The 12,717-nt window shown below is 47.2% G+C and overlaps 1 protein-coding gene across 2 annotated transcripts in view; it reads right to left on the bottom strand.

The window, feature by feature from the left end:
• NBEAL1 (neurobeachin like 1) overlaps positions 1-12,717 on the bottom strand; it is a 916,399-nt gene that overhangs the window by 137,919 nt on the left and 765,763 nt on the right. For both annotated transcript variants that reach the window (XM_086955272.1, XM_086955273.1), the window contains one exon: positions 7,927-8,016. In XM_086955272.1, coding sequence (XP_086811398.1) covers positions 7,927-8,016 — 90 coding nt within the window. The remainder of the gene's footprint in view (positions 1-7,926; positions 8,017-12,717) is intronic.

Here is a 12,717-nt window from a genome sequence, read left to right as displayed (position 1 = left end):
TTACAGGTGAACAAGTTACTTACCCTTGGTAACGCCTTATCTGTTAGAGACTCTATTTTGCAGCAGATTCCTTAGTTTAGAATAATCCAAAGGAGTTAGTTTAGATCTGGAGGATTTTGAGCAGTACCCCTGTATGCCAGTAGGCGGCATTGTTTGGATCTGCATCGGCTGCGCTGGAAGTGATGTGCGCAATACCTATATAGTTGTCATCCCACGTGCTGATGTCAGTTACTTTTGTGACTTTCCACACCAGTAGCAGAGACACGATGAGAACTGACACCGTTCAATGGTGTAAAAATCAAAGGAGAATGGTGTTCCTTACACTGCAATCTGTTTGCAGGGAGGATGGGTGGGGTGGTAAGGAATCTGCTGCTAGACAGAGTCTCTACCAGATAATGCGTTACCGAGGGTAAGTGGCTTGTTCATCTGATACAGACTTCTAGCCAGAGATTACTTAACTTAGATTAGATACCCACGCCATCCCTCCCCGAGGTGGGTCTGCGAAGCCCATTTAAACCAGAAGTTTTTGTAGGATAGAAACGTCGAAGTGCCCGTCACAAAGGACCTGCACTGTCCAGACAATAGTGTTTGGTAAACATGTACAAAGATGCCCACGCTGCTGCCTGACAGATATCCAGGACAGGGACTCTGGGATAACACAGGGTGGAATAAGCACGTAAACCCCAAAGGGGGATGGGATGATTCTTGGCCAATGCGTAGCAGATCTTGATGCAGAGCAATATCCATCTTAACATTGTCCATTCCTGCACAGCCTTCCATTTCTTAGCTCTTATGGACCCCAAGAAGAGTTCCTTTCCAACCCGTAACTGTTTTGTTTTTGTGCGATCAAGGCAAAAGACTACGCTCTTTTTGGGTCCAGATGGTAGAATCTCTCCTCGTTTTTGAGCAGTGAGGCAGAGCAAAGAAGATCGCATGGGTGGCGTTCTGGCTTACAAAGAAGGGACTTACATCCTTCAGTAGGAAAGAGGCACGTGTGTGGAGGACCAGCTTATTTATGTAGCAGGTGGTGTAGGCAGGGTGCACCGAGAGTGCACGCACTTCACTGGCCTTCCCGGTCGATGGTATGGCCATAGAAAGGAGGTTTTGAAGGTCAATAGCTTAAAAGAGCAATTATGCAGAGGCTCAAAGGGTGCACACATCAAGAAGGTGGCAACAAGATTTAGATCCCACTGGGGTATGATGAATGGCCTGGGGGGAAACATGTACTGCAAGCCTTTAAAAAACCTAACAACAGGTGACTTAAATAAAGAGAGGTGGTTTGATATGTATCAACTTGGTGGAGGGACGCCTGGCTGCCAGACTAACATCACAGACTTCGGGAGAAACATCAAAAGCTGTCAACTATCACCACTCAATCTCCAGGCATGAAGCCTGGCTGATGACGTGATACCCCGAACCAGTCCCAGGATGTTTGTTTCTGGTCCAGGGAGGACCTGGCCTGGCAATTCAGGCCGGACTGTTCCCATGGGAAGCAGGGTCAAGACTGATTTGCATATGGCTGGATCTAAACTGGAATGGCCTGACATGCAAAAATCGGTTCTGTTTGCACCTCTTCCATCAGCAATAGCTTGGACGAGTCTGGCTCAGGCCTCCCCTGAGACCATAGGCAGCCCTTGTACAACCGAGGCTCAGATCGCATGGGAATCATTTCCAAAAAGGAATGCAGTGTTCATCAACAACAGTGCAAGGCTGGTGGAAGAGAACATTCCCTTGTCAAAGATATCCAGCCTGTTGGATTCCCTATTTGGTGGAGTGGTAAGCAACAAGCCGGGGCTTATCCTAGAGGTGAAGACTTGGACCACCAAGCTGTCCGGTGTGGGGGGCTGGGTAAGAAAACTACGGTCCCAAGGAGTGGAGTGATGGCAGCGGGCAACTGCCCTATGTACAAGAGGCCCTGTCCAGGGCCTTAACATTGCCCTGAGTAGGACATTGGCAAGGGCATCATTAAAGGGAAAAAGAGGTTCAGATGGTGCGACTCCTGGCTGAAACACCTCCGTCAAGATGTTTGTCTTGACTGCCACTGTCGGTGGCTGAAGGTCCATGACCTCAGCGGCCATATGCACCAACATAGTGAAAGAGTCTTTCTCTTTCATAGCCATGGTAGGAGGACACACCAAACCCAGTCAGGTGAGGTGTCCAACACACTGGCTTCCACCAGTTCCTCATTACAGTTGTCCTCATGCTCATTCTTATCCAAGGTATGCTGGTCTCCATAAGGATCCTCAGACCCCTCTCATTCGTCTTTTGCTTTCCAGGCATGCCAAATGCAAACGGCAGTGGTGGCGATCCAGAGAGCATGGTTTCGGTTGGCACTGGTACCGGTGTCAGGTGACACACCGTCCGGCACCGTGTATGAGTCAGGAATGAAGATAGTAATGATGGCGCAGCTATAGGGTGTTGCTGGTCCCGGAGGGCATAGCATTAAAGACCAGAGGATAGTCTCAGTGTCACCAGTAGCTCTACTCTGGATCCAACATGGGATCTATGGGTCCCAACTGGCGCAGAGGGCAAACCTGCCAGCAAGGATCCAGAGAGGGCCTCCAAATATGAGGTGCAAGGCCTCATAACATTTTTTTAGCTGAGGAGGGATTGCTCAGGCTCTGGGAAAGTCAGGGAGGCACAGAGCGTACCACGAGTCGGGCTCATCCAAAGCGCAAGGCCTGTAGTGCTGACGATCCAGCGACTCGTCCGAAGACTTCAACAGGTGCAACGAAGTTGAAGACCTCTCAGACTTCTTCGATTTCTTGTGCTTGTGGCACTTACCTGACATCCAAGACAAATTTGAATGTGACGATCGCTCGGTGCGGCTCTGCGAGCGGTCCTGAGACCTTCCATGTAAGCAGCGTTCTTGAGCGTCACAGGGCTGGGAGGGAAGTAGCTTCAGGGATCGCTCCCTCAGCGCCTTCGGATGCATGGTGAAGCTGATCACGAAGGTCTTGGAGTCCTGGTCCCTTTCCAAGCACCATAAACACACCCAGTATAGGTCTGTCACCAACATCTGCTGTGACAGGCAACTCATAGACTGAAACCAGCCGGTTCCTTAGGCCACATCCTGTCACACCAGGAGAGAAAATCTGTCAAAAAAGTGTTGACAAAAAGTAGAGAAAAAAAGCCAGTCAAAAAATAATGGAATTTAGCTCCCACATGATCAATGCTATCTGGAGTGGAAAGAAAAGAATGGACATCAGCACATTGGATGGCACCTGTATAGGTACAGCGCATGTCACTTTCGGTGCAGGAAACGCAGACATGGAGCAGAACAATGCCACCTACTGGTGTGCAGGAGTAATGCTCAAAAACATCCAGATTTAGCCTGGGGATTATTCTAAGGTAAGGAATCTGCGGCTAGAAGGCTTTATCAGATAAATACAATTTTCTGTTTGTAGCATGTATGTTGTAGATTCACATGCTGTAAAGAAGTAGTCAAGGACTATCTCCTTTTTCTCCTAATGCCCTTGCTGGCAGAAATTACCAGAAGAGAAAGTAAACTATGTTTTCAAAATAATGTGTCAAGTTCTGGACAGTTGAACAGTCTGCTGATTGCCTGGAGAAAGGGTAATTCCTCCCAGTAGAAACAGTGCCATCCTGCAAAGAATACTGTACAAGGTGCCAAGTGTTTCCTTAAGAGTGACCCAAATTAGAGTAAAACCCATAAGGGAATAAAACCTCCTGGAAAACTTTAGTCTTGATTAAAGATTCAGAGAATGAATAATGAGAATGGCAAGCACCAGTCTCCTTCTGAAGGAATAGATAGGAACAAAAAGCCTGATCAACATCCAGATAAATATCTAAATATCCATATGTTCCAGGTGCAAGAATAAAAAATGAATGCAAGGAAAAATAGGGAATGAATGGGATATGAAGCACCTTTTGTTTAGGTAAAGTCATACTGTTTGGTGTCTATAGTACATGCTCCCATAAAAGTAAAACCACAGAATCAATCATTGCGTGCCTTCTCATTTTAGATCTCCTTCTCAACTGCACCATTTTCAAAATTCTTTCCTTCATCTAGCCGCTGAGATCTTCTGCCAGTTTTGACAACACAGTTGATGCTGCCAGAAGGTGGGCTTCTGGAATCCATGCTATAATCCTTCCAGGGGTCTATTGGTAAAATATCATAATAATCATCATCATCATCATCATGAGGTACTGGTGGTGGAGAGTTAGTTGGTGTAATCAGTAAATGCTGCAATGGTGGAGAAGTTGGTGGAGGGGGAACGTGGTGTAGTAGGAGGAGAGGAGGGGTTAGTACCTACAAGGTTTCGGCTTGGTGCCAGACATTGGCCAACTCGATCACGAGCCGGAAGGCTTAGCGACGTGTTTCGGTGCTGAGTCAGAGGGCGGAGTGTCAGAAACATCCTCTCGGTGCAGACTGTGGCCCGAAGGCAGGGGTGGACCGAATCCTTTTGTTTTGGCTGGGTTGGAGTTTGGGTCAAGAGGCGCTCGGTACTTACGGGACGTTGACCTTCTGGCAAGTCTTCCATCACAGAGTCCGATTTTGGAATGGAGGCAAGTTTTTCTTGTTCTTCCTTGGCCCTTGTGTGTCAAATTCGGGCTTGGATCCTTCGCCGAAGATGTCAGGTGATTATTCAGCGTTTTTACTCTGCTTTTTGCGACGTTGAGCTCGACTATCACAGAGCGGTTTTTTCGATCGGGACAATCTGCACGCAGCGCAGTCCTGTGCCGTTCCTGAAGTTCAAGGACTGGACACTGAAAGGGTCTTGGATGGGATGATTTATTTTAAGGTTTCCATAAAGGCTCTAGCAAGTGGGATTTTAAACAATGGAAACATATTATTTACTTTGCAAGCAGGCTACCATAGTAGACAAATGAGCTCAAATGTATGTAAAAGCCAAGTCTGGCTTAAGCAATGATGATTTGCTCCTGGACCTGAAGGAAATCAATGCTTAATAAAGAACAGATGTTTGCATATCATTTCCACATTGTTGCAAAGCATGCTCTCATAGTTCTGGGATCTCGGATGCAAAATCACCACTCGAGTGAATGGATGCATAGCTCGTCCTGAGAGCATACTAGAAACCACTTCCTGAGGTCAAACTTCTTTTTGGGTTCAATTATCTTCTGAAGATCTCACCCCTTTTCCCAGTAAGTCCCCCATATGGTTTCAAGGCTCCTTTTGAAGTTAGTCCTTGTGTCGAGGTTGGTCATCTTTTTGAGTCTGACAAAGATGTTTGTGGAAGTATGAATCTTAGAAGTAATCTATCTTAGGAACACTAAGGTTCTGTGTACTCTCAGGGATCATTGTGGTGCCATTGGGTCCTTACACTACTGACTCTATCCTGTTTCTCGCCAACTAACTATTGAAAAGAGCTCTTCATACAAATCATCCCTACCTATTTCAGTGTCTTTCTCAAACGGGTCCTCAAATGGTCTTTGAGGTGACTTGGTAGAATCTCACTGGGCCAATAATGCATTTCTTTCCAAGTCAAATTTAATTTTGACATCAATAGGTTTTACATGCCTTACCAGTATATTCAGCTCTGGAAAAACAGAGATTGAGGTCCTCATGGCAGTCCTTGCAATATTATAGGATGAGCAAAATTTGAAGGGTGCATTTTGCATATCCACCTCCCACTCACTCTACATAGAGATTCATTCTCACAAGACTTGGCAGCTCCAACTGGAGATTACTTTTCAAGCATCAAACACAATATGTGATGGCAAAGTCTTGAGGATTCATCTCCATGACTAAGTTTTGTCCTCCTTGCAAAGTTATTGGAGTGGGCAGTCAATCAGAGTACTTGTAAAGTGCGCTACTTACCCGTTGTACGTTCGTGGAGCCATGTCTTCCCCTGTTTCCGGCATGGGCGTTTGGAGTTCTGAAGCTCGTTGGTGAACCAGGTGGCTCTCTTGCTGGTGTAGCTGTTGGAGGGTTTCTTGAGTGGGGCGAGGGTGTTGGTGCATTCGTCGATCCACTGTCCGAGGTTGCGGGCTGTGGTGTCTGGGTTGGTGGGGTCGGTGGGTGGGTTCTGGGCGAGGGTGGTGCTCAGTTGGTCTTTGGTGACTTTGCTCCAGCAGCGGTGAGGTAGCTGTTGGGTGCGGTGGTGCATGGTTGGTTTCTTGAAGGTGAAATGGATGCAGCGGTGGTCGCTCCAGTGGAGTTCGGTTGTGCGGTCGAAGGCGACATGGGTGCCTGTGGAGAAGACGGGGTCCGGCGTGGGTGGGTGTGGTGACGAGGCCGAGGTTGTCAATCAGGGTGGCGGAGTTGGCGTCGTTGTTGTTCTCGAGGTGGAAGTTCAGGTCCCTGAGGAGGATGTAGTCCGTGGAGGCGAGTGCGTGGGTGCTGGCGAGGTCGGCGATGGAGTCGCTGAACTGAGCTCGGGGTCCAGGGGGTCTATATATGAGTGTTCCTCTGAGGGTGGTAATGGGGTTGGTGTAGATACGGAAGTGCAGGTGTTCGGCGGTGTTGAGGGTGTCGTCTGCGTGGGTGGCGACCTTGAGGGTGGACTTGTGGACGATGGCTTTTCCTCCTCCAATTTCGTTGGCGCGTTCCCTGCGGGTGATCTTGTAGCCGTCCGGTGTGGCTATGGCGATGTCGGACGCCGAGGAGTCGTTCCACCAGGTCTCGGTTAGGAAGGCCACGTCTGGGGCGGTCGTGTCGAGCAGATCCCAGAGCTCCACGGCGTGCTTGCGTGCGTAGCGGGTATTGACGAGTATGCAGCGGAGGTGGTTGGGTCCAGTCCTTGGAGGTTAGGTGGCTCTGTCGCAGGTGAAGCTGCAGGTGTGCCAGGAGAAAGGTCCGTGGGTCCGTTTCGGGGCGGCCTGGAAGCAGGTTTGGTTTCGGCCAGCGGTGAGTGCATAGAGGGTGCTGGCGTTGTAGTGTAGTTTGGTGTTGTGGCAGTCGCGGGGTCCAGGGGTTCTGGCGGTCCGGGCGCGGTCCAGGCGCGTACTGGCGCAGACGGGCTCTCCTTTGGCGGGCCTTCGGCGCACCAGCGGTGAGCCCACTGGGCGCCCGCTGTGCGGCCTCCATAAGAGTGGGAGAGGGAGGGAGGAGCAGCTGGGAAGCGGGGTGGCCAATGGGAAAGCAGGTGGGCGGGCCAGTGGGAGGAGTGGTAGTGGCGGGAAAAGGCGGGCAGCAGCCGGAGGGCACCGGCGGAGGAAACCTGTTAAAGAAAAAAAGAACCATGACACAGATTAGGGTGTAGGGAACCAGGCAGTGGGAGCAGAAGTGAGCAGCACAAGAGTCAGTCACGAAGCAGCTGGCAGTTGTGTGGTGGCGTAGGGAGCGACCTGCCTGCGAGCAGGGTAGGAGGTCACTCCTTCACCACTGCGCGGCCTCCATAAGAGTGGGAGAGGGAGGGAGGAGCAGCTGGGAGGCGGGAGCAGGGTGGCCAATGGGAAAGCAGGGGGCGGGGCCGCAGGGACGCAGCGGCGGGAGAAGTAGTAACGGCGGGGAAAGGCGGGCATCAGCCGGAGGGCACTGGCGGAGGAAACCTGAGAAAGAAAAAAGAACAGTGACACAGATTAGGGTGTAGGGAACCAGGCAGCGGGAGCAGAAGTGAGCAGCACAAGAGTCAGTCACAAAGCAGCTGGCAGCCGTGTGGTAACGTGGGGAGCGACCTGCCAGCGAGCAGGGTCACAGGACCACAAGTCATTCGATACATAGCTAAAACAAAACATAAAGAGGCCTTAAGAAAAACTAGTGGAAAAATTCTGAACCTGTTACTAAATTACATGATAGTGCAGAGTGAGTGAACGTACAATGTGCAGGCTGTAAACATACACTTCCTATAATTACAGTTGCTGCTGGCATCGGAAAGAGGACAAAAAATATAATACTACAGGTTTACATATTTATTAAGCACTTATTATCACTCAATTCCTATGTGTTTAAGGCTCAGAAAGAGTTGAATAGATTAAAAAAGTTTCAGATGATTAACTTACCAGTATTTCTGGATTCCCTTGTGACATGAAAGAACGTGACTGGCTCTTCGGAATAAGAGCCTTGACTATAGGAATGTCATTGCTGATTCCCTGAAAAGAAAGAATAGGAAAATGTTCAAATAATAAAGTAATCCAGATGAACAAGTTACATACTTTGTTGAAGCTCTTTCTCATGGATTCTCCATATTAGCGCATCCCTCTCATCTATTGAAACCCCAACTTACCCCTCTCCCCCAAGAGCCACCCTGGATACAAAACCTTTGTTGCCACTGTTCCTGTGTGCCAGTAGGTGGTACCATCAGACTTTGTAGTAGCCTCACAATTCATCTGCGGTGACGGTGCAGAGCTGTATATAGAGGTCACCCCTAAGCTCTGACTTGAGTTTTTCTTTTAAATTCTTCTGCACTCTCAGACGTGGACAGGCCGTGACAGATTGCTAGAATGATAGTGTGAGAAATCTAACTTGGTTCCTTTCTGGAACTTTAAAAGTCCACTCTACAAAGCTGGGAGGAGGGAGGGTGGTGAGGATTCTGCAGTTACACGGAGTATCCACCAAAAAGAGCATTATCTGTGATAAGCAAATTGTTCTTCTGTTGGATACTAGTAACCACAGATTCTACACCTTTTGAATAGATTTCAAAGCAGTATCACCGTAAGGATGGAGCGTCTGAGTCGTGGAGTTACACCAGGAAGTCCTTCAGGACTGAGAAAGCAAAATGGCCTTGCCTGAAGACATGATTGTCCAAAAACATAATGCCTGGTGAATGTGTATACAGACATTCATGGGTCAGAATGGCAGGTGTCCAACATCGGAACACCTCCAGTCAACGCCGTAGTTGTAACCTTGGCTCTGGTCGAATGAGCCGGAAACCCCTCACAGGCAACTTCTTGACCAGGGCAGAGCAGCTTTTATGTACAGCATAAGCCACCTAGGCAAGGTTTGCTACTGAACTGCCTTTCCCTCCTTAGCACCTTTAAAGCCAATGTAAAAGTCAAGGGGTCTTTTTGGGTCCAATCAGGGAAGCCTCTGCTCCTTCTTCGAAGGGCTAGGACTGTCCCACCTGAAAGGAAGCAAAACTTTGCAACACCAATTTATTAAGGAAGAAGGTGGTTTGTGGACGCCCCTGACAGAGCCTGCTGCTCACTGACACGGAATGAGGAATACTGTCAAAGATCAGCAAGCTCACTGAGCAACTGTGCATATGCTGGTGGGTTATGCAAATAAAGAACATGAGGACCAAATTAAGCTCCCAGTGAGGCATAATAGCGGGTGCAGGAGGAAACTTATATTTGTAACCCCTTTTTTCAGAAACACATCATAACAGGTGATCTAAATAATTATGGTTGGCAGGGCAAATGTAGAAAGGCCAAAAGGGCCAACAAATAATCTTTAACGGTGGCCACACGAAAGCCTTGCAGGGTTAGCAATGGAACAAACAGAACGCCACACTCCTTTGTTTGGGGAGGGTCAACCTGGCAGTCTCAGCACCATGTCATGAACTTCACCAAATGACCGGAATAATACATTTACTAGACTGCCTGCAAGTTGCAAGGTTACCATCCAATGTTTCTGCCAGCAGGTCAAACCCCCTATGTTGGTGCCACTCAACCTCTATGCTTGGAGGTATAGTTTGTAAAGATGAGGATGCAGCACATTGCCCAGTTGCCTGAAGAGGTAGAAGGCCTGGAGGGCCAACGCTCACTTTCAGCAGGTCAGAGTAATAGACTTTGCCTAGCCCTATCTGGGACTATTCAGCAGTGCTTAAGTTGAGCCGGTGGGGGTCACCAGCACTTTTGTCGCCCAGCATTTATTTTTCTACATCAGATAATTATTGTGGGCAAAGGAGGGAAAACTACAGAAATCGGAAAGATAAAGGAAAATAAAGACTGGAAAAAACATCACACAGTGAGGAAACAGCAAGTATGAGATAAAGGAGTAGGGAGTGCGTGGTGGTGTATTTAACACCACTAGCCTTGGTATTTGGTGCACCAACATTTAGTTGCACCGGCTGCGGGCATCTGAACAGAGCTCTGGGGGCTAGCACTCTTTCTTTTACAAACACTGCTATTAGGATAAATTAAAATTGATTCCTTCTGACCTTCTTGACAATTCAGGCCAGAAGGGTAAGAGCTGGGAAGGCACACAGGAACCAGGATTTGAATGCAGACAGAATGCATCTCTGAAGCATCTCACAGGGAAGCTGGAGGTGGAAAGTCTTTCGTGCAGTAATATTAAGACTTGCATTCTTTTGCAGTGGCGAAAAAAAATCGACTAAAGGCACAAACCGCAGGAGATGAAACTTTGTACAACCTCTGGATGTAGATGCCATTCATGGTCTGCCAGATGAAGTCTGCTGAGTTTGTCTGCCCTGGCATTTAGTGAGACAGACAAATGATTGGGTGTAAGAGATCCCTTAGAAAACGAGCCACCTTCAGAGTTCTGGCACAGGATCCTCGACCCCCACACCGTCCGGCTTTTGCATTACCATATGGCAGTTTATTGATGGACAGGAGCTAGGCCTTCAGAGCCTACCGAATAGCATGAAGCCCTAGACATTTGATTTAGTGCCTCTGCTCTTTTGAGCACCAAAAGGACCCTGATCTCCGGCTCTCCCCGGTGCCCACCCCAGCCCATATATGTTGCATTTGTTATTATTGTGTTCAATGGATAGCGTAGGTAAGGTTGGTGTTCAACTGCCACCACCGAAGGTCCAGGGAATGCCTCTTCAAAGATACATATGTTGTTCTAAAGGCAACCCCAGTAATGCATTCACAACAGGAAGATGTTCTACGGCAGAGCCTGCATGTGACATTGAGCACAAGAGACCAGAAATATGCAGGAGGCCAGGAAAACTAATCATCTGCACCAGCACCGAGGAGTGAGCCTGAAACATTTGGATCAAACCAAATTACTCAGACTCATTCAGGGTGTGAAAAGGCCTTCAATACCACCATGTCTATGATGGTCTCATGTCTATAATGAAGGAAATCATCTGTATGAAATATAGGTGTGGTTTTTGCTCATTGATAGATAACAGGAGGGTAACAGTTATCTCCAGGTGATCCATGACTGTCAGTCATCGAGGTATGGGAATATATGTATCCCTGACATGCCACGATGGGCCACAAACGCAACCACCGCCATCACCTTCGTAAACTCCCAGTGTGCTGAGATGAGGCTGAAGAGAAGGAAGGTACGATGAAAGTGTTCCGACCCCACCACAACTTGAAGGAATGTTCTATGGGCCTGTAGGACAGGCACATGAAAGTAAGCATCCAGCAGGTCCAATGACACCATCCAGTCCCCGGGATACAGGGTGGAAAGAACATGGGCCAGAATTAACATATTGAACTTGCCCTTTTATCGGTAGGTGCTCAGAAATGTGAGGTATAGTAACGGCATGAGTCCTCTGCCTTTTTTAGGGCACAAGATGTACCAAGAGAAACACCCCTCGTCCTTCTCTGTCTAGGAGGACTGTCTTTGCGGCACCTTTGCCAGAATGCTGGATTGTTCCGACAGGAATTAATTTAATCAACTATGTCCTAAAGGTACCATTCATAAATCAAATACTATAAAAATGTATTGTTTATTGCCACATAGCAATCAAAAAGAAAGATATGGCCAAAAAATATAAATAAAAGAAATTTGATATATTTAGTTAGGTGTAACAATGAACATTTAAGCAGCATCAAAGATACATTTAAAGTGAAAAGTGGTCAAAGTGTGGAGTGTGCATAACGTGCTTAGGATTGTACAGGTGCCTCAGAATGGGAGGCAATGGGAGGCAAAAGAAGCCAAAAAGGGCTCAAATAAATAGAAATTCAATATTGTGCTTGCAAAAGTTAACAATTTATAATAATTCCATTGCTCATATATGTGTTCAGTAATCCACATCTTTTTCAGCCTATATAATGTCGGCTGCATTTCAACCTTTCATAATTCACTAGGTCATCATCAGGACAAAACATTAAAGAAACACCAAAAATTTAGATTGCTGCATAAAAAAAGAAGAGTCTAAGAAAACAATTAATATTTTATTCCACCTAAACACAAAATATGGTAAGGGATGAAAAAAGGCTGTATCACCGGTACCCGTTAGTTCGATACTGGGGTTGTATGAAAAAGGAAACAAATTGTAAGGTCAGTTGGTCTAAAAAAAAAAGTGTACAATCATTAAAAGGCATTCTGCTTGAAAAGGAATAGAGACTGAGCCTGGAATTGGCCAGTCACTGAGAACTAAGCCTAAAAGTGGAAAAAACAAGGGGCCAGAGTGAGCCCGTAATCTTTGATAGCGAAGTATAAGAGTAGAGCAAGCCCAAAAAAAACTAAATGAAAACAGTACCTGCTGAGGAATAAATCTTCCATCAAAATGCAGCGCAGCACCCCTATGCCCGAAGAATCTGTGTACAAAAACTTAGCGCAACACCCAGGAGTTAAAAAGGTGAGAGAAGCAAGGATAAAAAATACATGCTACGCATTGCACCCGTCACTGCTGATTATACGTTAGTGCGCAATGGTAGAGGGAGATAACACAATTTACACATTCACACAGTATGTACCTTACAATCTTTCTTTACAAGAAAAAAGAAAACATGCCCTACTCAGCCTCACAAATAATCATGAACTGATTATCAAGCCAGTGGATAAGGGTTGGGCATTGTTATAATGGGAAAGGATTGCGCTGGCACTGTAAGTGCAAGTGTCTCCTAGGGCACTGACTGATGTGTGCTGGATTCACCAGCAATATTGTAATCAATAAAGTTTTCAACAAAGTCTGTTTTCTTTTTCAA

The sequence above is a fragment of the Lissotriton vulgaris genome, chromosome 2_1 (assembly GCF_964263255.1).
Source record: "Lissotriton vulgaris chromosome 2_1, aLisVul1.2, whole genome shotgun sequence".
In the NCBI taxonomy this organism is placed as follows: domain Eukaryota; kingdom Metazoa; phylum Chordata; class Amphibia; order Caudata; family Salamandridae; genus Lissotriton; species Lissotriton vulgaris.
This window is presented reverse-complemented; position numbering and strand designations above follow the sequence as displayed.